The 24,820-nt window shown below is 36.3% G+C and overlaps 1 protein-coding gene across 2 annotated transcripts in view; it reads left to right on the top strand.

The window, feature by feature from the left end:
* Positions 1 to 763: 763 nt before the first annotated feature.
* VCAN (versican) overlaps positions 764 to 24,820 on the top strand; it is a 128,047-nt gene continuing 103,990 nt past the window's right edge. For both annotated transcript variants that reach the window (XM_074282150.1, XM_074282149.1), the window contains exons 1-4: positions 764 to 1,038; positions 12,902 to 12,977; positions 19,246 to 19,623; positions 24,131 to 24,305. In XM_074282150.1, coding sequence (XP_074138251.1) covers positions 12,908 to 12,977; positions 19,246 to 19,623; positions 24,131 to 24,305 — 623 coding nt within the window. In that variant the 5' untranslated portion in view covers positions 764 to 1,038; positions 12,902 to 12,907. The remainder of the gene's footprint in view (positions 1,039 to 12,901; positions 12,978 to 19,245; positions 19,624 to 24,130; positions 24,306 to 24,820) is intronic.

Below are 24,820 nucleotides of genomic sequence, written 5' to 3'. Positions count from 1 at the left end.
TTCCCAATAAAGGTTTACATTACTTTCTGAGATTGCAACATTTACAATTAGGGCGATCTCTCTCTTCGTGTGTGTGTGTGTGTGTGTGTGTGTGTCTGTCTCTCCTCCCTTCTTTTCTCCCCCCCCTCCCCATAATCAGTTTCTCAGCTTTCCTTTAGGATTGGCAGGAGCCAGAAGCCTGACACTTTCCACAGATGGGACATGCAGTCACATTTTGTTGTAGTGTAAACACACTGTAACCAAGCTCTTTTCCACTCAACAATCTTACTTCTCCAAAGCAAAAATGACCAGTTCACTTTTCTATTACATATCCTACAATAGTTTTTAGAAGAATCTAGCTCCGAAGCAGAAAGGCTCTTAAGCAGTGGGAGGAAGGCTATAGTGAGATGTTAGCAGTCCATTTCCCTCCCTCCCTCCCCCCCACCTCCTGTGGAAAGCAAGATGTTTCACTAAGTAGTTGAATGGGGAGCTCTGCTCTTTCCCCAAGCCTATTGGTACTTCTAGTCAAGAAGAGAACTGGGAGAGGTGGGAGTGCCTGGGGAGGCAGGCGGCCCCTACAGCAGGATCCTGGAGCTGCCTGTCCTGCCCCTTCAGTCAGCTTTCCAGAAGACCTGGGCTCTTGTGACTGTCTGCAAAGCTCTTCTGAAGCCCGTGAATGAACCCTCCTCCTCTCCTTCCTCCTCCTCCTTCTACTCGAGTTGAGTCTCCTCCTCAGCGCTGACGGTACAATGATATAATAATGATGGGTGTCACAGCCCGCATTTGAACTTGCAGGCGAAGCTGCCTGGGAGCCTCTTCGAGGAGGAACTCCTCTCGGGCGCAGACGCTCAGAATCAGGTGCTCTCCAGCAGGCTCTGGGAGCAAGGAACCCTCCAGGATTCAGCATCTCCTGCAAGGCTTCTTTGAGCATTAATCAAGGGATTTACTGCTTCGTGTGACCACAAGCAACTCTGGAATAACCTCAGCACTACACTGGGATTTTTTTTTTCTTTTTTTTCCTTTTTTGCCCCCAAAACTCTGCAGTCAGCCACCCTTAAGGTAATTATGTCTCTTTTGTTCTCTCTTTCTCCCCCCCGCCTTCTTTTAAGAAAATTGGCTGCTAGGAATCACTTGCGGGTTTTAAAAAACAAAAAAAAAAAAAACAAACCCAAGGAGAACATAGCTATTTGTGGCAGTCTTTCCCCCAAAACAAATAAAAGTAGCGGCTTTTTTTATTAAGTTAGGGAAAGCACAATTTTTCTTAAACAGATTGCAGGTAACTTTTAAAGTGCATTTTGCAAGAGATATACAATGGTTAGGAATACAGATGGAACTGTGGTGCTGAAAAGAGCGGGACAAAGAAAACTGGGTGGGAAGAGAAAGATTGAAAGAAGTGGGGAAAGAGGGTGTGAAAGAACTCTCAAAGGAATTGGATTTTGAATCTCTAGGAAGGTGTGATTATACTATGATTTAAAAACAAAACAAAACAAAAAAAAAAAACCTGTTTCAATACATAGTCTTTGGGGGAAAGCAGACATCCAGCTGTTGCCTTTGAAAAGTAGATGAAATCTTTCTGAGTGAGTGCTGGCCACCCGGTCTTTTTACTCCAGGTTTGTGGTTAGTTTCTTGCGTTCCTGGAAAGCCACTCTCTGGGTAGCCCTTGGAAGAGAGATTGGGAAGTGACCTGGAGCCTGAATCCTTCCTTTCTTGCTGCAACTGTCGCAGGACACTAAGAGCAGGCGATCTTCTTTCAGCCACCTGGGGTGTTTAGGGGGAGGTGAGGGTAGAGATCAAGGGGTCACTGGAGCAAAACTCCTTTCCTTCTCCTTCCCTATTGCCTAGGGCGGAGTAGGGATGAAAGCTTCTCCCCTGCGTCCCTATGTTCTTTTGTCCTAAGGGAATACTAAGGGAGCAGCGTGAAATGACTTGAGTATAGGGGTGGATAAGTCCTATAAAGACCAGGAAGACGGCGGGAAAAAGCTCTAGCTTGAACCGATCAACTAAGATTGTAAACTATCACTTCTTTCCCGGGAAAGCTGAATCTTGGGGTGGGGGGGGTGGTCGCAGCAGTTGCAGTTGAATTTCCCTAGCATTTCCTGAAAGAAGTGAAGGGCGCGCTGCCCCTCGGCGTGCCCTCCGCACCCACCGGGAGTCTAGCTCTGTGTGAGCTCCCTAGACAAAGGTGGACCGGAAATCCAAAGTCTGCATCTTAACTAGAAGTTTGGGATCGGTCCCCATGCCCAGTAAAGCATCCCTCTGCCTTCTTTTCTTTCTTTGGTCCCTCCCACTTCTTTGCACTGAAGTTGAGCAACTTTTCTTACTGGGTCAAAGAGTCCGCAGAGAGAGTGAGTCGAGAGCTCGGGGTGGAGGGGCAGGCTCTAACTAGGAGTTTCCCCTAGTTCTGCTCAGAAAACCACGTAATGAGGAAATCAGAAGCTTAGCTCGGGGGCTCTTACATGGGGCAATCTGGACTCGCTCTCTATCAGAGGGTGTGGAAGAGTCACTCTGATAGGCAAAGGCGAGAGAGCAAGAGAAAAATACGTGTCATAGCTGAAACTATTTGCTTTCGGATTTAGCTGTTAAGCGCACACCCGGACTCTGGAGACCCGAGGGAAGGAGATGTCCTTGAGACCCTGGGAGCTACTAGAGAGGGAAAAACCAAGCCCGAGCGCAGAATGCCTAAACCCCTCAGCTTCCAATGCACGCAACCACCCCCCACAAACACCTAAATACACACACCGACTCTCCTCCCTCTCCTCTTTGTCTTTCCTTTTCTTCTTTCTGCCACTCGTCCTCCTCTATCTGTCTCTGCCTAGGGCTCTTTGGCCAATGCCTCCCTTTTCCCCATCCCCCCACCGCTGACAAATGAATGGGCTGTGTGAAATCCCTGCCTTCCTCCTGGGGTTGGAGGGAGGAGGCGGGGCGCAGCGGCAGATCTGCTCCTCCTCTCCGCTATCGCCTTTAGCAAACCTAGATGTCTAGGAATCTTCTCCAACTTTGTAGCGAGTTGCGGCGCCCCCTGATGGAGAAATCAAGCTATGCTGGGCCACATCTTCCATTGATTAAACCTCAGGGAGGGAGCCGCCCTCCAAACCATTCATTAATAAAGGAAGAGTTTGGTCTCCGGTTCTTTATTCCTCTAGCTAGGCTGGAGGGTAGAAAAAGGAACTAGGGAGGAGCTTGGAAAACTATTGTACAGTTAGAGGAAAAAGAAGGATCTTGTCAAATTTTTCTTGAAGGTCTATTGTTACTATTATTATTATTATTATTATTATTATTATTATTATTATTATTATTATTATTATTATTATTATTATTATTATTATTGGAGTAGCAACTTTCTCCTCAGAAAATCTTCAAGATTGGAGTATCTGTCACAAGCATGACTGGCTGAGCTAACCGCAACTTTTAAAAATATCTGTGGTACTCATTTGACAAAACTAAAACCACTACATGTTGGGAAAGGGGAGAAGAAAAGGGGGCAGAGAAGGAGGGGGGCAAAGAAGGGAGAGCGAAATAGAGATGGAAAGACAAGAGAGACACAGAGAAAAAGAGATAGACAGACACAGAGAAGAGAGGGGAGAGAAAGAGAGTTGGACAAGGAGGAAATCGAGGAAGCTTGTGCCTTGTACCTTGTACCTTGCGGGACAACAAGGTGTTTCCTAAATGCCGGTCTATTAAACAGTTTGGTATTGGTGCCATGTCTTATTTTTAGAGTTTCTCTAATTCTATCTGCTTTCACAAACGGGTCTGGAGCAGAGAGCTCCACAAGCTCTCTGGGTGGGGGAGGAGGTAACTGATCTTCATTAGGAGATGGCCCCGCTCCAAGGACAAAGGCAGGCAGCTATTACTGAGAGTGCTGGCTGGCTCACTCCCCACCCAGCCGCCCCGCCGGCCGGGCACGCTCTTCTTACCCAAGCCCAGAAGAGGGAGCCGGCTTGGCCCCCCTCCCATCTTTGGCCTTTACCCACCGCCACGTGGACTGAGCCTATCATGTCCAGAGAGGTGCCAGGGACTTGGGGGAGTTTCTCTTTTTAAGTTTCATGCTGCTTTCTGAACATGTGTTGTGAAGCTGGATCGGGAGAAAGTTGCTAAGGCCGTTTGGGTTTGTCTGGAGTTTTGGAGAAATGTTAAGGCTGTCAGTCTCAGCCAGCCTCACCGAACTGCCAACTGAGCTCATAAATCCCTCCTTCTCTTCCTCCACCTCCTCCTTCTCCTCCTCTACAGACATGTGTTTTCTATGGAGCTCTAGTATGCTGCAGACCAATGATCGTATTCCGAAGGAGGGTTGAGGGGTGGAGGGAGGCAAGGAGACCCCAAGAGCGGGTGTGAATCAAGCACAAACAGCAGTCAGACAGGTGTGACATGTTCAGACACTCACTGCCTTGCATCCAGATGCTGTTAAAAGGAACTACATTAAAGGGATATTTTCTGATAGTTCTTTCCTTTTTTTCTTTATCTTTTTTTTTCTTTCTTTTTTCTTCCTTTTTTCTTTCTTTCTTTCTTTTTTTTTGAGTAGGAATCATTTAGCAGAAGTAGGGAGACATTTTAAAATACAGTATTTTAGGGGAGGAGAACAAGTAACGATAAGTATGAGTTCTACTATAAATGGACACAGAAATTCATATACAGGTTTTAGAAAAATGCTAATTTCTGGCTTTGAAAAAAGGGCAGTCAAATGAAATTTATTCTGTCTACTATTTAGAGATTTTATGGACATCACTCTGAGAAAACCTTGACAAAACTTTTCCCACATCAATTGACAGAATTTTCTTTAGTCAGGAGCTCTGAGTTACAGTCCTTGCTCCTACACTTAGTAGTTGTATGACTGTGGGTAAACTGCTTAATCTCCCTGATCCTGAACTGTAAAATATGTATAATGAGTACTTACCAATTATGCTTTAAAGGGTTGCTAGGAGGAGAGATAGATGATACAGTAGATAGAGTTGGGAGTTAGGAATAATTGATTTCAAATTGGGCCTCAGGCACTTAATAGCTGTGTGACCCTGGGCAAGTCACTTAGCCCCGTGTGCCTCAGTTTCCTCATCTGTAAAACAATCTGGAGAAGGAAATAACAAACCACTCTATTATCTTTGCCAAGAAAACCCCATTTCAGACACAACTAAACAACAAAAAAGCAAGAAAGTCACTTTTGAAAATCTTAAAGTGAGATATAAATGTGGATTATTCATCTTAAAGCAATAAAGGATAGTAGAAAGAACATAGAATCTGGAATTAGAGGATAAGTTTAGCAGCCTAGCTCTGCCTTGGTTCTGATATTAGCTAGATTGTGTGACTTTGGATAAATGGCACAATCTTTATGGACCTCAACTAGCTTTACTTTTTTTTTTTTAAACCTTTAAATTGAGGTTGGATTAGATGATCTTTAAGAGCACTTCCAACTTTAATTTCCATGATTCTTAAGCAGTCACATCAAAGATTTTGAGTCCAACTATCCAAGTTACTCTTTGACAACTATCAGTAAAGTCTATTATAAAAATAGTAATTTAAATTTGTTCTAAAACAGGCATCTGTAGATATAAAATGTAATCATAAGGGTACACCTAATGCAAGTGCTTTACTATTCCTAGATGTAGGAGTGTAGCAATAATAATGAATAAGGCCTTAAAGATTCAACTTTTATTTCTATGCTTGGGATTCAATTCCTTTGGGAAAGAAGAAAGAAATGTTTTACAATATTTTATACTTCATAATGAAAATTTCCCCTAGCCCAACAGAAGGATACTAATGGACTTCACAGGGCTAAATTACTTCCCCTAGCAGGATGTCTACATGTTCTAAATCAGAGGCAGGTACAATGAATGATAGCTCACATTTTTAAAGCACAATGACAATAATTACTTATTTATATAATGCAATAACACTTTGCAAAGCACTTTTCCCACAACACATTTAAGAGGCAAGTAGCAAGACACTATCTTACCCATTTAATGGATGAAGAACTAATGGGGTTTTATGTGATCTAGAAGAATTTTTATACAGCTTAAAGTTTATTTTTCCAACTATCTTAAAAATCTTTTAAAATAGCTCATAAGAATTCCTGGTTTGTTAAAGTTTAAAAGATCAGTACTAGTTCTATAGTCATTTACAGATTTAAGCTAGGTCCGAGATGATAGACTCTTGTGAATTGTACTCATAAACAGAAATAAATACTAAATTATATGAAAGTGTACCTCTCTTAGGCTGCTAATTATTAAAGTTGCATCTTTCTTCTCTTCCCACACAATTTTCCTTAGTCCTTCTTGGTTAATGATTAGACACTAATTGATCACTAGTGACATACAGAAAACACAAGGTCAACATAATTCCTCTCCCACAGTCATTTAATCCAAGGAAATTTTCAGAATTAGAGTTAAATCAATTGTTTTCTATTGTACATAGGACATATCTCAAGAAATTTTATTTAAAGTGGAATATTTTCCTGTTTCAGGGCACAGTTTCAAAGAGACACAATTCTTTTGAGAAAAATAATGAATGAAGGCCTGTAGGAGGCCATTACTTCACCACCCACCTAGAGGAAATGGTTAAGACTGACAAATGTGTATTGTTAGGACTTACTAGCTCTGATTGGAGAAAACATGCTGATTGTTGCATCGGACTGTACCACACCAGAAAATACAAGGCCTGCACTCTTTCTCTGGTTTGGAAGCAGAACAAGGGGAAGTGGAGATAAATGTCTTGGCCAGATTCCACTTTGGGTAGTACATTCTGCCAGTTTCCTCTTAGAGTCTGGACTGGATAAATTATTTTTTCATTTTTAAGTCCAGTTTTTTCTAGAACTACTAAGCTGTTATCACCAAATGTGCCAGAAGATACTGCATTTCACTGGAAGATGAAAGTGATTTCTGTTTAGTGTGTTGGTCAATTAAAAAAAAAAAAAACCTCGTAGCATATGTATAAATAAATGGATATTAAAGTTTATTTTATTTGAAATATTTATAAGAGCATGGACAGAATGAGATGAAATTAGTATTCACTCATTTGTAAACAGCATAAGAATTAAATGCTTATACTGTTTTAATTAATTAGATTAATTAATTAATAAGCACTAAAAACTTAATGAGCATTTTTGAATGTTTTATGACTATTCAATCATAACAATTCACCATCTTAGTAAATTCTGAGAGAGAATTACTAAAAAGATAATTTTCCTAAAAATTCTATAAAAATTAGATTGGTCTTAAAAATGTATGCATTTGAAAGACTGCAAAATAAGATTTTAAAATCATTTCCCCTCCCACCCCAGAATTCTGTCATTAGGATCTAAACTTATGTTCTGGTGGAAAGTAAGACCTTTGAAGACAGGACACACACTCTCTCTCTCTCTCTCTCTCTCTCTCTCTCTCTCTCTCTCTCTCTCTCTCTCTCTCTCTGCAGGTGCTTAATAAATGTTTAATTAATTGATTGATTGATGTTATCCTTAGAATAAATAGAGCCAAGATGATGTTCTGTTCTTGGTCATCTCTTGATATCTAAGGAAAATAATAATATTTTATATATACTCTTGCATTTTCATATCTCTTTAAAGGTGAAGGACAAATCTGAGAACAAAAATGACATATCCCCTTTTGAACCCATGAATACACTACTGGGTTGGAGATATCCCACTGTGAGTTATTTTTCTCAGGAAGTGGTTTCATGGTCACATCATAAAACTCTTTTCATCACACTCTTTCCTCCAGTGAGAAGACACTTCCTTTGTAGTTTGAGATTTATCATTTTCATTTTATAGCTAAAGAATGTCAGGTGACAACTTGTATTCTAGAGTGTCTAATCATTCCTCACATCTATAAAGTGCCCAAAAGCCCTTTGAGGTCAATCTTACCTGTATTACTTTCCCTTTTTTAATTAATGAGGAAACTGAGTTTTTGCCCACAGTCAAGAAACTAGTGTCAGAATTTTAATTTGAAGATAGGAGTCCTGACTTAAGTTCCATGTTTCAATAAATTAGAAGAAAAAAACTTTTTTCTCTGATTTTAATTTATTCCATGCATATCTAGGACTTCTGGGGAGAGGAGAGTAGCTTGATGGAGCCCTGGACCATTTTCCTTAAGGGAACCCATACAATTATTTCACTCTTGTGAAAAGGCATTTATATATTCAAAGCATTGGTGTTTACCATAGCCTTTGAAACTTTCATGCAAACATTCACAATTTTACTCACTATAAATTCCATATGATGAGCAAAATTCGAAGAATTAGAGGAGGGGAAATAATAAAAAGAAGAGATTTTTATAGGAGGTTCTTGATTGATAAATTTAGAAAAGAGGCAGTAGAAAGGGGAAAATATCTCTAAAACTGGGTACACATAGTCCCAAGGAGCATTGGGTCAGTAATTGTGATATAAATTGTGGAGATCAACTGATGTACTCTACCTAATTAATAATTTTGATTGAATTGACATGCTATTTCATTGCTCTCTTAGTCTTATTTCCTTCTCTGAAAAGGTCTTAAACTATGGTAGTCATTTCACCTGAACAATTGATTTTTTTGCCTAATTTTCTTGACCAGTCTGGCTTGATGAAATTGAATGATTTGGCAAGTTTGGGAGTATCTAACAGGGCAAGTGCCAATGAATGAATTTCACATCATAGACACTTAAAATTATTTGAAGACAATCTAAAATGTAATATATTTTTTTTGTCTGAGATAAAGGATTTCTAATGCATTTTATTTAATTTAAGAAGGCAAGTTCTACCTCCATTCCTTTCTCCCTAAATCTCCCATCTCTAGTTCCTGCCAACCTTTCTCCTCAGATTTTTCTTTTCAAATATTCATTTATATTTCAATTACTTTTCTGTTATTTTACAATTAAATTTTATTCATTTCCTACCTCACATGGTTTATCCTATTGTTGAACAGTGGCATTTAAAGTTGATTTTATAAAATTATTTTAATGAATGTTTTATTTTTATTAAAATTGTTTAAAATTATTAAAATTTAATTAATTATCTAGGTATCATAAAAGAAAAGCTCCAAAGAATTCAAATTATGAGAGTTTATCTTAGACAAATGCATTTTTAAATGCTTCAGTTTTGAAGAACAACTAAGGAAGAGTACAAACTTTAGTTGTTACTCAGCCAGCTTAAAAAATCCCTTCTGAAAAAGTGTTTTCCCCAACATACCTAAACTTATTGACTCCCAAAATTGATTTAAGACTCTCTGAGAACACCTCTTTGCAATGTTTCCCCTGGGTTGATTTATTTATTCTTCAAAATAGAAATAAAAGGAGTATGAGAAGGAAGGAACTTTTATAGCCACAGAAGGCATTATTAAAAATAAAAAAAAGCTTATTGTGATCTCTAGAACATAAAATAGACAAAATGGCAAGGGATTAAGACGATTCAGGAACAGATCAGAGTCAAGAGATTAAAGAAGATATAAGGATAGAAACAGAGAGACAAAGATAGGTGATCATAGATTTTTAAAGCTGAAAGAGATCTTAGAAGTAATTTAGTCCAATACCCTCATTTTGCAGATGAAGAAACTGAGATCTAGAGATGTTATGTGACTTACTGAATTTTGCACATGAAGCAGAAGAATAAAGATTTGAATTTAGGTCTTTTGATTCTAGATATAATAAAATTTTTTGAAACAATTGCCCAGGGTCACACAGGTAGTATTAAGTGGATTTGAAATCAGGCCCTCCTGACTTCAGACAGCTTTACTTTCTTCTTATGTAAAATTAAAATAATAATCACCTTTACCCTCCAGAGCTATTGGGCAGAAAAAATGAAATTGTAAAGTACTTTGTAAATCTTTGCTGCTGCTGCTGCTGCTGCTGCTATTACTATTACTACTATAAAACCTGATAAGAAAAGTTAAATTGCTGAGATATTCCCAAGATGCCAAACGAATAGTTCTCATTGTTACTTACAATTGCAATATTGAGTCCTCCCTCAGTTTTTTTGAGCTAAGTCTTCTCTCCTCTGGCATCATCACTACATTGTCCTATCTGTTGCCTCAAGAAGGCATTTTCTCCTATCTCTATATGACCTCCAACGTCCCTTATCATTCTAAATCTATGATCCTAAAATCCAACTGTTCTGGATATCCACCGTTCTCCCCTCTAGAATCCTCTAGATTCCAGTAGAGGAAGTCCAAGGATTCTTCCCCTAGTGTGGTCAGTAGTTACAACTACAACAGTAGTTACAAAAAACAGAGAAGCTTAAGATTTCCTCTTAGTTCCTCAGCTGGTTAGCAACAATAGCTGTGTCCTTCAGAATGCTCTGCTCTAATAATTCTGGGTGTCAGATCAGATATCTCCCCTTTGTCTTCAAACAAGTGACCTTTGCATGCTTACAGACAACTCACCCAGGAAGTGGAGTTTGTGTCCCCTATAGAGAAGAGCATGAGAGGGACTCTAATGCTATTTGCATATAGGGTAACTATAAACTCACCCCACTCCTAATGAATTGCCTGCCTTCAAAATTAAAGTTCACTATTTCTTCCCAAGAGAATATTCCCTACTGCTCCTATGGTTTTCCTGTCATCATTCCAGGAGAGCTATGACTTCTCTTTCCAAGGGGATCACAGCCAGTTAGTTTATACTTTCCCATAAGGAGAGATCCTTGTCCCTTTCCATTCATGAGTCATTAATACAGGATCTACATCTCAGAGGCCCTCCTCTGAGTAGTTTAACATTAAGTGAGATCCAGCTGTCTGTTATCACTGGCCTACTAAAAGACACCCCCACTATTCCCCATATCCTTAAGCATCTGGTTGGGATTTTCCAAATCCCTTGTGGCTGAAGGCAGGCTGGTACTAATCACCAGTTACACAGTAGGTCCCTCAAAGAGCAAGACAACAGTTTTCCCAAATAAACTTTGAGGACATCATAACTCAGAATTCTCTCTTCATCTACCACTGTGCATTATAGGTTCTTATAGGTTCTTTTTTTTTTTTTTTTTTTTTTTTTTTTTTTGTTGCTTCTTTCAAGAAACCTCATGTTTAAAGACTATGGAATGTTGAACTGGATTTCCTATTTCCCAGGAGTGCTTAAATTATATTCATTCACTCTTTTAACTAAAATTTGTTTACCTAAAGTGAAATATTAACTTAGAGACCAAACAAATCATTTGACTAGAATATTCCATAATAAATTCAGGGCATTTTGAGTATTTTATTCTAACAGGGTCATGAATAAGAGAGACCTTAGAGAATATTTAATCCAACTATTTTATTTTGTAGATGAGGAAATTGAGGCCCAGAGGGGTCAAATTAGTGAAATAACTAGAAAAAACAACAACAACAACAACAAACTAGATCTCTGTCCTGTATCCCACTGTCCCTTTAATATTATTTCAACAGAGTTCACTAACAATATCAATCACTTGAGGAATATTGATGATGGATAACATAGAAATAAGTATCTAGTGCTTGGATGCAGGAAGACCTGAATGTAAATCCAGCACCAAATACTAGTAATGTGGCCCTGGGGAAGTCATTTAACCTGTTTGCCTCAGTTTACTCATCTGTAAAATGAGCTAGAAAAGGAAATTACATCTCCATCAATATCTTTGCCAAGAAAACCTTGTTAAAAGTACGGTCACAAAGAATTGGACATGACTGAAACGACTCAACAAAAACAAAGCCATAATAATAGGAATTATGTGCTATTTAATCTTAAATTTTAAAGTAGAATCTGAGAAATTAGTACATTATCCATAATGTCCTGCTGTTACATTGGCGGCATGATCCTATTTAAATCACTTGTATTTTTGGTGCCACAAATAACTCTCTGAAATTTTAAGTTGCAAAGTACCTACTCTACTAAGTATTGCTTAAAGGAGTTTCCTCACCAACTATTCCCCCCATTCTCATCAGTAAAATCATAGGTCCAGACAAATATACACACACATACACAAGGAAGGGAAGAAATTCATTATGCAATTGGGTTTAAATTTCATTCCAAACATACCAGACAATATTAATTTAATTCAATTCAACAAGCATTTTTCAGACTCCTACTATATATAAGGTACTGTACTAGATGCAGAGGTACAAGAAGAAAAAAATAAAGCAAGGAACTTATTCTAATCTTCAATATTTTACCAATGTTCTCAAGAAGGAGCAAAGGAGGTTGGAATCAAGACCATGACCTTAAAAATAGAAAGTTCAGATTCTGTTCTGGAGTTTACTTTTTGACTTCTAGATACCAATATCAATTGGCATTGATATTTTCCATCCATTACCTATGTCTTTCTTTGCCAATCTCTAGATCTCAGAACTACTGGAACAATTCTGGTATACTTATTGCAAATATCAATCTCTTTTGTTAAGGAACAACTTGTGATTTTTGCCATCTAGAAATTAGTTTAAAAAAAAAAAGAAACTAGACCACATCTTATTCTCTGACTTCATACAATATACATGAGATATGTGTCACATAGGGTGGAGTCAATTTTTCTTTTCCTCAGAAAAGTTTCTATCTCACTTCAGTCTCAGTTAATATAAATTATTCTTTTTTTCAACATCTCTATCCTGTTGTCTCCCCCTCTTCCTCTTTATTCATCCATGATCAACTTCCAGATTCCAAAGAGCTTTGTGGTCACCACTCTGTGATCCTGCTACCCAGCTGTTCATTGTTTAGGCTGTGGTTTATGTAACTTCTCTGACTAACTGTGGTTGTTCCACAGAACCACATCATCATATATCCTCAGAATTGGTTTAAGAAGGATATTTGATAACTGTCGACTTGGGTGAGATTGAAATTGATCATTAAGATGTCAAGATAGTGAGCCAAATGATAGCTCCTTCAAATGTAGATGATCCTATTTTCACAAATGCAATTACCATTATGAATTGGGCTTTTGGAAGATTACTCTTGAATTCTAATGACTTGCAGCTCTTCACAAACTTGAATACTTTTAATTTACTTTATGTTTTGCTTTGTTTTTAGGTCAAGATGTTATTAAGTATAAAAAATATTTTATGGATATACTCTACATTGGTTGTAATACATGCTGTACGTGAAGGTGAGTATGGCCAACTTCTGGAGGTTACTGCTAAATATGGAATTTGAGTGCTTAGGAGTTAAATGGGAATGTGGATTTGTTGAAAATAAAGATAAATTTTTCATACTTCTGTTGCTGAGAACTTTTAGCAAGTAAAGTTAGTTTTTGGATAACACTAGAGTAATAATCATGCTTTTAAGATAAGAAACTTCCCAGGTAAAACATGCTCATTTTAAGCATATTCATAGACTAATTTTAGTTTCATGGCAAATGGTCATGTAGAGCTGGAAATGATTTTCTCCATCACTTTCCAAGATAAATAGCAAACTTTGTAAAAACAGAGTTTGTCATGTAACCAAATTGTCATGTCAAAGCAGGGCAAAGGATGAAATATTGTATAGTTTTAAAATCTAACTTAAGAAAACTATTATTTCCTATTTAACCTCTCACTTTCCACATTCTTCATTAAACACTCATCAGACCAGACATTATATAGGTACATTAAAAATAGATAAAGAGAAGGCAGGCAACCACATGTTTACTTAAAAGACTTTATAATTTAAGTATATATATCCTAGCTTTAACTAAGCTATGTATCCTAGCTTTATTTTAACTGGTAAACCAGAAATTTTGATAGGTAAAGGAATTGTGGTTTTAGTTACTTTAACATTTACATAGCACTTTAAGGTTTTCAAAACACTTTATCTCTTTTGAACCTTCCAACAACCCTATAAGTAATACAAATGTCAAAATTCTTATTTTATAGGTGGGAAACTAAGAATTGGAGAAATAAAGTGATTCATTGATGCTACTGACAGAGTTGGGACTTAAAAAAAAAAAAGTTTTGATTAGAATCTATTTGTAAAGTTATTGACCCTGACTAGTCTGCCCCTTTGATGTGAACATATCACCTGAATTCATTGTTATAGCTGATTATCAAATATCAGTAATACCAGTGGCATTACTGATAATCATAATGATAGTAATAACTCCGGTAAAACCCACTGTCCAATCTTCTTTTATTGTGATGCTTAAATTGATAGTCAGAGATTAGAATCCAAAGAAAGTATGACTTAAAAATTCTACTCTGTTCACTTCTAGTGGTATCATGATTTACTACACCGACCTCTACTTCTAAGTGACAGCAAAAATTAAAGAGAGATTTAGGATTTGGAGTTTTTTGGGAAGCTGACTGATCTTGTGGGGTTTGTTAGCTGGGAGAAAAAGCAGCTGTGACCTGACTCTCTGCCTGTTACTTAGTGTCAAGGGAATGTGTCTGACCTTCCTTTCTGAAGGATCTACACTCTGTTGAAACTTAGGCATCAGGGTTGTGTCAGTGATAACAGGTTCTGTCCACTCCTGTACATTCATTCAGATACTTCAGATAACTTGTGAAACCAAAGGTGAAATGGAAAAATTTGAGATGTTAGCCTAAGGTGGTCTGGGTTCAAAGGTGAGCTCAGATACACTTAATAGTCTATTAACAAATAGTCAGGAGCTGTTTAATAAGTTGCAAGGGGTCAAGTAAAAATGAAGCTCACAGAGAATGTGGGTGAGAAGAAAGCAGGAAGACAGGGTAAGATGATCACAAAATTAGATGATGTAAAGGTATGATATAAAAGCAATTGAGGCAGATGTTGTGCTGTAGTAATGATATTTGGAATAGGGATTTATACATGTGATTTCACGGGTATGATGAATTTCTGGGTAAAGGTGGGTCTTCTGCCAAAGCAAGTTGGCACCTTCTTTGCAATTTGCACTATCAGAATTAACCCAGGGCACAGAGGTTAAGTGACTCTTCTAGGATCACAGAGCCAGTATGTTTCAGAGGCAAAACTTGAACCCAAGTTTTTTTCTTCCTGGCTTCAAGAATGGCTCACTAGACTCTCTGTCCCTCTCTCTCTCTCTTTCTGTCCCTGTCTCTGTCTCTGTCTCTGTCTGTCTCTTCTGTCTCTGTTTCTGTCTTTCTCTGTGTCTCTCTCTGTGTCTCTGTTTCTTGTTCTCTCATCACTATATATATATATATATATACATAAATATATATAGGAACACTATGTAGATGTATATAAATACTATATTATATATACATAAATACAGATGCTATAGAATGCTGCTTTCATTTAAAAACAAAAGAAAGCAGTGACCCAAAATCTCATGAGCAGTAGTGCTCAGAAGTTATTTTACAATAAACATGAACACAGTTTGGGTTTATACAGATAGATAATAGATAGTTGTCAATTCTTCCTTTGGTTTAATTTCAAGAAAATTTTGTTTCTTCAGTGAAAAAGAATATAAAACATATGAAAAGTATTTGTGTAACACTAGCAAGATATACAACATTAATCTGTGTAGCCAGGTCCAATAGTTCCACACTAGATTTAACTCTGTTTATCCTAAGTCACTCAAGGGATTAATGACTAAAATTAATGAACACATTGTCTACTGATCATTAACTTTATGTTTACTCATGGAAAACTGTTTGTCCGTATGAGGTTGTGAACTGACCTAGTAACTGATAAAAATAAGAGTTCACTTAAGCTAGTGGAGGACATGGGGGAGTGTACCATGGAGAACACCTTACATGTTCGGTCAGAGTAGTAAATTTTCATGTTCTCTGACACGTGTCTAAAGATGAATTTTTTTTGGAGGAGGGGGGGCCCTTTGGTTACATTGTGCAGATGGAATTCACATTATCCCATTTGCTGGATTTACTGACAGAAATAAGAAGTAATTGATCTTTTAGTATTTAAAGCCTGGTTTACATCCCCTTCCTTTACTGAATTAATTTCTATCACAACCATCTGGTGAGAACAGTGAGTTTTTGTTAAAATTTTGTTAGAATTTCATTGTCAAAATTTCATAGAAGATCTTACAGGTAGTTTTGTTTTGTTTTGTTTTGTTTTACAGTCTATAAACATTATATTCTAAAGAACTAAATTGCCTTCTTAAAATATTTAGATTTAGACTACTAAGTTTTTGGCCTCAGTACATTATACCAGATTTAATACACAAGAGTCTTGGCCACATAGATATTTATTAACACTGAAGTTAAAATTGGATTCTGAAAGATTATATTCATATCTAACAAAATCTTTTAATTGCCCTATGCCTATAAACATGTATCAAAACAAATATTTCTTGGCAAATATGCTTTCATTTAACATTCAGTTCCAACATATTTTGTTTGTTTGATTGTTTTTTTTTTTTTATTCATTTTTCCAAATTATCCCTTCCCTCCCTCCACTCCCTCTCCCCGATGACAGGTAATCCCATACATTTTACATGTGTTACAATATAACCTAGATACAATATATATGTGTGAAAATACCATTTTCTTGTTGCACCTTAAGTATTAGCTTCCGAAGGTATAAGTAACCTGGGTAGATAGACAATAGTGCTAATATTTTACATTCACTTCCCAGTGTTCCTTCTCTGGGTGTAGTTATTTCTGTCCATCATTGATCAACTGGAAGTGAGTTGGATCTTCTTTATGTTGAAGATATCCACTTCCATCAGAATACATCCTCATACAGTATTGTTGTTGAAGTGTATAGTGATCTTCTGGTTCTGCTCATTTCACTCAGCAACAGTTGATTTAAGTCTCTCCAAGCCTCTCTGTATTCCTCCTGCTGGTCATTTCTTACAGAGCAATAATATTCCATGACCTTCATATACCACAATTTACCCAACCATTCTCCAATTGATGGACATCCATTCAACTTCCAGTTTCTAGCTACAACAAAAAGAGCTGCCACAAACATTTTGGCACATACAGGTCCCTTTCCACTCTTTAGTATTTCTTTGGGATATAATCCCAATAACAGCAATGCTGGGTCAAAGGCTGTTTGATTGTTTTTTTAAAAAAATCATACTAATCTCCACATTGTCAGAAACATCCATTGTTCATTTAGGACCTAACCCTTTTCTGGTCCCTTTAAGACATACTAGCTTAAAATACCACTGTGATTTCATCAATTGAAGGGGCTATTGATGAAGAATTCCCTCCATCACTGCAGATTGGTGCTAACTCTGCATTTTACAGACTTAGAAAATTACTTGGGACACTGAGAGCATAAATGACTTGTCCAGGATCATATGAACAGTGTGTGTGTCAGAGGTGGGTTTTGAATCCAGGATTTGGTGGCTTTGAGATCAATATTCTATCCATTAATCAACACTGTCTCCAGACAATGATGGAGCTGTGCCTCAATCATTTATGGATACAAATACAAGTATAATAAAGCAGTCTAAGAAAATACTGAATCTTGAACTTTGGAGCAAAAAGTCATTTGGAAGAGTATATCTGATTTTGGATAGAAAATAGTTTTGACATGGTCACTACATAGAATGATGTCATTGAAACATAGGGAACCATTGCTCCAATGTTCCATTCACAAAATTATCCTCATTAATAAAAAAGAAAATTGTTAAATGTATTATTCCCTCTTGAAATGAACTTAAGGTAGACTATGTTTAAGTTGAATACTCCATAAATCAAAAAAGTACTTTCCATAAATTGGATAGGCCATTTCAAAATGAAAATGTTTCCAAAGGATGACACTTCAACAATCCCAAACATTTCAACCCCAAATTTCTCAACTCAGCAGTAAACAACGTATATTTTAAAGTTTATATTAGATTAGTGATTTTCGTCAGATAAATCTTATATTGGTGGGCCCCTAAATTCTGCTTATTTTTTGATGAATATGTTCCTTAGGGATTGAATTTCAATAATGGGGGTAGGAAGCAATATTTTCAATTCAATAGAATAAATATGTATTAAATGCCTAACATAGTAAAGAGGTTGCCCTATATGTGGGAATACAAAGAAAGCTGCTTTCTTAAAGGACTTTATATTGTACAGATTGTATGTTAAACCAGTAGTTTTTTAAAAAATACAGAATGAAACATTGTGAAGGAAATAGTATATTTATTAAATTGTTAAGTGATAAAGCAATGAAGTCATTGAGAATGTGGTACAAGAGGGGAAGAGTTCTGATTTGGAGTCAGAAGGCCTCAGTTTCTGATCCTGATCCTGAAGCATAATACTCATGGGACCTTAGACAAGTGATTAAGTTCTGATTACCAGTGTGTTTAGTATATAGTAAAGGCTTCATATGTTTATTTTCATTCATTCTGAGACCCTCACTTCCCTCATCTATAAAACAGATTGGATTAGATGACCTCTAAGGTTTCCTATCACTAGAAAATAATAAAATAACTCAAAGACCAAATTTACTTTGATATATAGAATCTGACTCAGCTTTTAGTCAATAATGTTATTAGAAAACACTTTGGAAGACAAATATTTGCTAGGCTATCCTAACATATTGACTGAATTTATCCTTCAAATGACTCCAGTAGACAACAGATAAGATTACTAAGCGCTCCCCCTCTACCCCAATAAAACTACTATTCTCAGTTATTATGTCAAAACCAACTACAAGAACAGTGAAATAACAGGGATTTAAAATTTTGCATATAACATAACTCATTGATATATTGCAAATTAAAATTTCAGAGACTAAAATTTTTGAATAGAAATTTATTCTCTACATGCCTATCTTAGAAAAGTCAGATAACCAGAAGCTGATTTCCCCTCAGGAGAGAAATAAGTGGCAGCATCTTTGTAAAGTGCTTACAGCTGGAGTTGCAGTGATGCCAAAAGCAGGAGCCAAAAAAGGATATTCAAACATTGCATTCCCCCTTGTTCCAGCTTACTAACATGGTCCATTTTACTTTATCCTTTTTTTCTTCTGGTACCTTTATCATGCCAAAGTTGCCATGATTAAATATTTCATTTTCTTTTAATTTCTTGAAATCTTTTCTGTCTCCACTACTCTTGTGCTAAGCTTTTCATCTGATGATGATTTTGACCTCAGACTTGCCATAACTCTCTTGTATGCTCTAGTTGCAAGTTCCTTTGTGCATTCAAACACTGAATATCTTATTTTTGTTGTATTTTGCAAACATGAACCTTAAAAAACTTTTCGGAAATAAATTTTATTTCTATACTCTATAAAATCAATGTAGTCACTACTCTTACAATATATTTTTTGAGTCCTAACCAGTTCTTCATACATATTACTTCTGCCATTATTATTCACTATCTTTAAAACTGTTGGTGTGTAGCTTTAGCCATAATAATGTATTCTTTTTCTTTTTAAGTTTCCTTTCTCTTAATTTTTCTTTTCTTTTCTTACTTTTGTGTTTTTGGCTACATATACGTAGAATTTAATTGGATGGTAATTTTTAGCATCCATAATGTGGTTCTCTCTTTTTCCTCTAGTCAAAATGGAGAAAAGTCCTCCTGTAAAGGGATTCCTTTCTGGAAAAGTCATTTTACCTTGCCACTTTTCAACTATGCCCACCTTACCACCCAGTTACAATTCCACAAGTGAATTTCTTCGTATCAAGTGGTCAAAAATTGAAGAGGATAAAAGTGGAAAAGATTTGAAAGAAACTACTGTCCTTGTGGCCCAAAATGGGAATATCAAGATTGGTCAGGGCTACAAAGGAAGAGTATCTGTACCTACCCATCCGGAGGATGTAGGAGATGCTTCACTTACCATGGTCAAATTGCTTGCAAGTGATGCAGGTCTTTACCGCTGTGACGTCATGTATGGAATTGAAGATACACAAGACACTGTACCACTGGCAGTGGAAGGTGAGGTTTTTTTGCAATGTCGAGGCATTTTTTGATTTGATCATTAACACTGAAAATATGTTAAATTAGCTATCTTATTCTAGGATCACTCTGGTAATACCAGAAAAAGAAATAGACCCAACATTCTTCTTCCAGTTATAAATTGCTACTTATTCTGGATAACTTACCTTCCTTCCTTCTTCCCTCCCTTCCCTCCTTCCCTCCCTTTCTCTCTCCTTATCTCCCTTCCTTCCTTCCTCCCTTTGCCTCTCCCTCCCTCCCTCTTATTTTTGCCACTTACTAGCTTTATGATGCTATTCAAAATGTAACTTCATAAAACTCTTAAAGATTAAATTTTTCCTGGATTGTGATCCCTGGAGGATGGGGAATTCACTCTGTCACAACAAAACAAATGTCTTTGACATACATTGCCATAAAATAATAATAATGATAATAGAATTGACTTTACAGGAATGTTTTGAGGATCAAATGTTGTAAATTATTTTGCAAATTTCAAATATTAACACATTAGATCTTTTATGTAGTGCTCACCTATATTATACTGTTTGATTTTCTATGTAATCCTAACTAAATGCTGCAGTGTCTAGCATTGTGCCTCCACATAGCAGGAACTCAATAAATATTGAACTTTAATTATATAAAAATAGCTATTGAACAGAAGGAAGGAAGTGTTTGAAAAGGTTAATTCATTAATTGTTCCTTCTTGTGTCTCTTAAAGGGAAATTTCCCATGTACCCAGCCATAGTTTGTATATGATTTCAATATTTAAATTAACAAACCAAATAGAAATAATTTTACTTGCTGGGTCTGTGCTGAATGATATAATCTAAGAAAGAGAAGATTTTGGCAAATTTTACCCAGTATTATAATACTGAGGCATGTTGAAGCAGATTAATTTTCTCTATCAGTTTTCCTATAAAATATTTAACTTTCAGAAATATATGGGGGTATTTATCAAAACTCTTTCTTGTGTTTCCAGAAAGGAAATACTTTGAATTTCAGATGCAGAAAAATATCTTCCTGCACATCCTTTTGCCTACAGATTCAATTGCTTCCTCCCATAATTCTGTTTTTTGTGCTTGCCAAAAGCTCATTAATAAACTAGGTCTTTAGTTCTAATCTATTTGCCAGTTAGTGTTTACTTCCAAATTAATCCCAAGTTAGTTGTGTTTTGCTCTATTTTGTTTTGCACAAAGAACAATCTCAAAAGAAGTTTTTCAGGATTAAAGAGCAAACAATGGATTTGTTTCTTTTCCTTCTGAAACAATGAAAACCTTATATTTAATATCTTTAGACCCATTGGGACATGTAATTATTCCAGCCTTTGCAGAGCCCTAAACACACAAATATATTCTCCATTCATCACATAGACCATTTTTTTGTCTAATCATCAGTGGCACATAAGAATTCTAAATGTGAAGACGTCAAAGCTTAATTTTTAGGTCAGAGTAAGAAGAATAAAGAGTTGCCTCAATTTTTTCTGAGGTCTTAAAATGACTACAGATCATGTATTGAAACCCTAAACACAAAAACTTCTTAAAATAACTGTGATGTGAACTTTCTTTGGATAGATTATATGGAGATGCCTATCTTCTATGTATCAATAGGAAGGTTTATGCAATATCATAACATAGGAAACATCACCAAGAGGAAAAGTTCATAATAATAAGTGCATCTATGGAATAGAGATGGTCTAACTGTAAGGTTAACTTTGGCTGCCCAATATATCCTTTTGCCCATGTAAGACTTTTTCTGTTGAGGCTGGTCACTAGAGCTTATCAATGGAAATGTAGTGCTATATTAAGTTAGCTGTTTATTGAAATCACATTGTCACATACCATATATTTAGAGAGCATAAAGGATTATCTTATTAAGAAAGCAAACAATATTATAAACAACCAGGCCTAAATGAGGAGAGCCTTATAATCTTCCAAACCACTCTATAAGGGAGAAGGGAGGGAAAAACTGTTAAAATTAAGGAAAATTGAGAGAGAGCTACAATAATTATCTAAGGTCATTTTATGAAATTTTGATCCCTTTGATGAATTTCTAATATTAGAAGATAATGCCTCAATGTTAGCTAACATGAGAAACCAAAACAATTGATACAGAAGGTATAGGAGCCCTATACTAAATAATTGCTTCTTCTATCTAACTAACATCTGGGTGCCAGACTGTGAGAAGCAGATCACTTCCAGGTCCTTGGTTATCCCTAGAAATTGGGAGCTGGAGTGGAAAAATATGAAGTAATCCACTATCCCAATAAATAAGTATAGGTGCAGCTAGAAACTCAGTGGTTAGAGAACTGACCCTGTAGCCAGGAAGACCTGAGTTAAAATTTGGTTGGCCTCAAATATTTGCTAGATGCGTGACCCTAAGCAAGTCATTTAATATCTATTTGCCTTAATCCAACTGGAGAAGGAAATTAGAAAAAAACACTCTAGAATCTTGGCTAAGAAAACCCCATGGATGGGATGGTCCACAGGATCATGAAGAATTAGACACAATTGAAAAACTGAATAAACTGGCAGGGCAAAATGATGATTGATGGAATGTTGTCTACTTTAAATTCCACTTGTCGCCAGAGCCTAATCTTTGTGTTCAATCTCAGAGAGAGGTCATGTTTAAAAAAAAAAAAACATTTCTATATCAATTGCCTACTTTAATTTTTCACTGCTGGTTCTGGGTAGGGGTTCTTAAGATGATCAGTATAACTAGATATCACTATCTTAAGATATCAATATAATTATATAATTGAATGGGGGAGGGGGAAACATATACAAAATAGCTTTTCTAAGTATCCCTTCCATATCATTAGTTAATGATTGCTAATACCTAATGTCCCATCTTGTTTGGGAGGCTGCTTTACATCTTGGGTTTTTGTTTTTTTTCTTCTTTTTAAGTGTTGTTTTGTGCTTGAGAGTTAGTGCCTTGTAATGAATAGAAAGGGAGCCACAAAGATCTGGGTTCAAATTGTATGTGAAAAACACTCTGCTGTGGGACCTTACTTAAATTATTTAGTTTCTTAGTGCCCCAGGCAAATCTCTGAGAGTATAAATTGTAAAGAAATTGCCAATTTGTAATTTGAGGGAGTTTTCCTCAGGTGTAATCATTAATCTTCTCTCATATCTTGTGTTTAACAGAAATTAAAGTGTTAAAGCATCATATAATAATTACTATCTAATTAGATATCCAAACATCATCTCATTGATAAATGGCTCTATAGGGTGTCAGTGACAAGTTAGGGAAAGCCAAGTTTAAATGAAGCCGACAACTAGCATTTATTAAACTCCTACTATGTTCTAGTCTATGGGCAATAACAATGGTTTGCTTTAATTAAGTGAAATAAGGTACGGCCCATGTTATAGTTTTTATCCTGTGTTCTCTCTAGTAGTCACACTAGGGAGATAATCATATCTCCAATAATAGTCAAATTTTAGTAGTGGGAAGTTAGTCTTCTAGATGACAACTTGCTCTTCTGTATAGGTTAATTTATTTGTGTCAGACATATATTATGTATCTCACTTTTGTCTATCACCTCTGTCTTCCCATGGAAAGGAAGAAATACATATTGTCCAGAAGACTACTCAGTATACACATTTTACACCCATTTGCTGAGTCATATCTTAGTAAACTTGTGAATAAGCAAGGGTTTATTGTAGATAAAAAAAAATCCCTACTCTCAAGGAGTTCAGTCTAATGGGGAGACAATATTTAAATAATTGTACAAACAAGCTGTATATAGCATAAACTGGAAATAGGAAAAAAGGAAGCCATTAAAATTAGGAGATATTGGGAAAGGCCTCCTGTAGAAAGCAGGATTTTAATTGGGACCTGAGGAAGTCAGGAAGTAGAGATGAGGAAAGGGAATATTTCAGGCATGGGGGAATAGTTAGAAAAAGATGCCTAGAACTGGAGAATGGACTGCTTTGTTTGAAGAATAGCAAAAAAGCTAATGTTGAATAGCAGTAAAGGGGGGGGTGAATAGGTAAGAAGATTGGAGAGGTCTGGAGGAGCAGGGTTTGAAGGGCTTTAAAAATCAAGCAGAGAAAGTGAAGCAAGATAGAGATGACAATTTGCTCAGGACCATGCAGTTAGGAAATTATCTGGCTGGATTTGAACTCAGTTCTTCCAGACTCTAGGCTTAGATTTTATCCAACCATCTCATGGTTACACTTCAAAAGATGATGCCTAAAGACAACAGAGCTTAAACCAAAAGAATAAATCTTTAATGGTGGATTTGCAATGATGGTAGCATTTGAGGATGTTAAATTATACCATTAGTAAATAATTTCTAATGGGATTTTCAACTCATCTCTGACCTTGTTTTGTTTTTTTAAATTAGGTTTACCTAAACATAAGAAATTAAAGTGATGAGGCTGTCCATTATGTATTATCACCATTTAATTAGATATAAGCATATTACCCCAGTGAGAAATTTAACATATTACGGTAAGAAACTTTAGTGCAGTCTTAACCACTTTATGGTATTCTACTGTCTTTACAGGGGTTGTTTTTCATTATCGAGCTGCCACCAGCAGATATACTTTGAATTTTGAGAAGGCTCAGCAAGCTTGCTTGGAAAATGGTGCTGTAATAGCAAACCCTGAACAACTAAAAGCTGCATATGAAGATGGATTTGAACAATGTGATGCAGGCTGGTTGTCTGACCAAACTGTGAGGTGGGAAATCCAATGTAGACAGTCCAGACTTCAATTATCCAGACATTTGCTGATTCTCTTCCTTCTCTTCCTCCTCCTCCTTCTTCTTCTCTTTCTCTGTCTGTCTCAGCTGTCTGTCTGTCTGTCTGTCTCTCTTTATCTTTGTCTCTGTCTCTATTTATCTCTCCCTTGACTTTAGTTCTTGGTGAAATTTTAGGGTATATCTTTAAAGGGATGACAAGTGAATATTTCAAATGGGAAATAGTATTCATGAGGCATCAACATAGTTTCCTTTAGAACATATTATTCCAGATTAAACTAATTTGCTTTTTTATAGATTATTAAAATGACAGATTTAGAGAATGTTGTTAATATAGTTTTTTTTATGTGTGTGTGTTTTAACAAAGCATTCAATACAATCTTTCATGTTATTTTTTGGGAAAAGATGGGTGAAATGAGATAGATGATAGATTAGGAACAGTGTTAGTAGTCATTAAGAATCAATATTAAAAGAGATCTTTTCTAATTGCTATATG

Source organism: Sminthopsis crassicaudata, chromosome 1 (assembly GCF_048593235.1).
Source record: "Sminthopsis crassicaudata isolate SCR6 chromosome 1, ASM4859323v1, whole genome shotgun sequence".
NCBI classification, from domain to species: Eukaryota; Metazoa; Chordata; class Mammalia; order Dasyuromorphia; family Dasyuridae; genus Sminthopsis; species Sminthopsis crassicaudata.
Note: the sequence above shows the minus strand (reverse complement) of the source record. Positions and strands in the feature narration are given on the sequence as shown.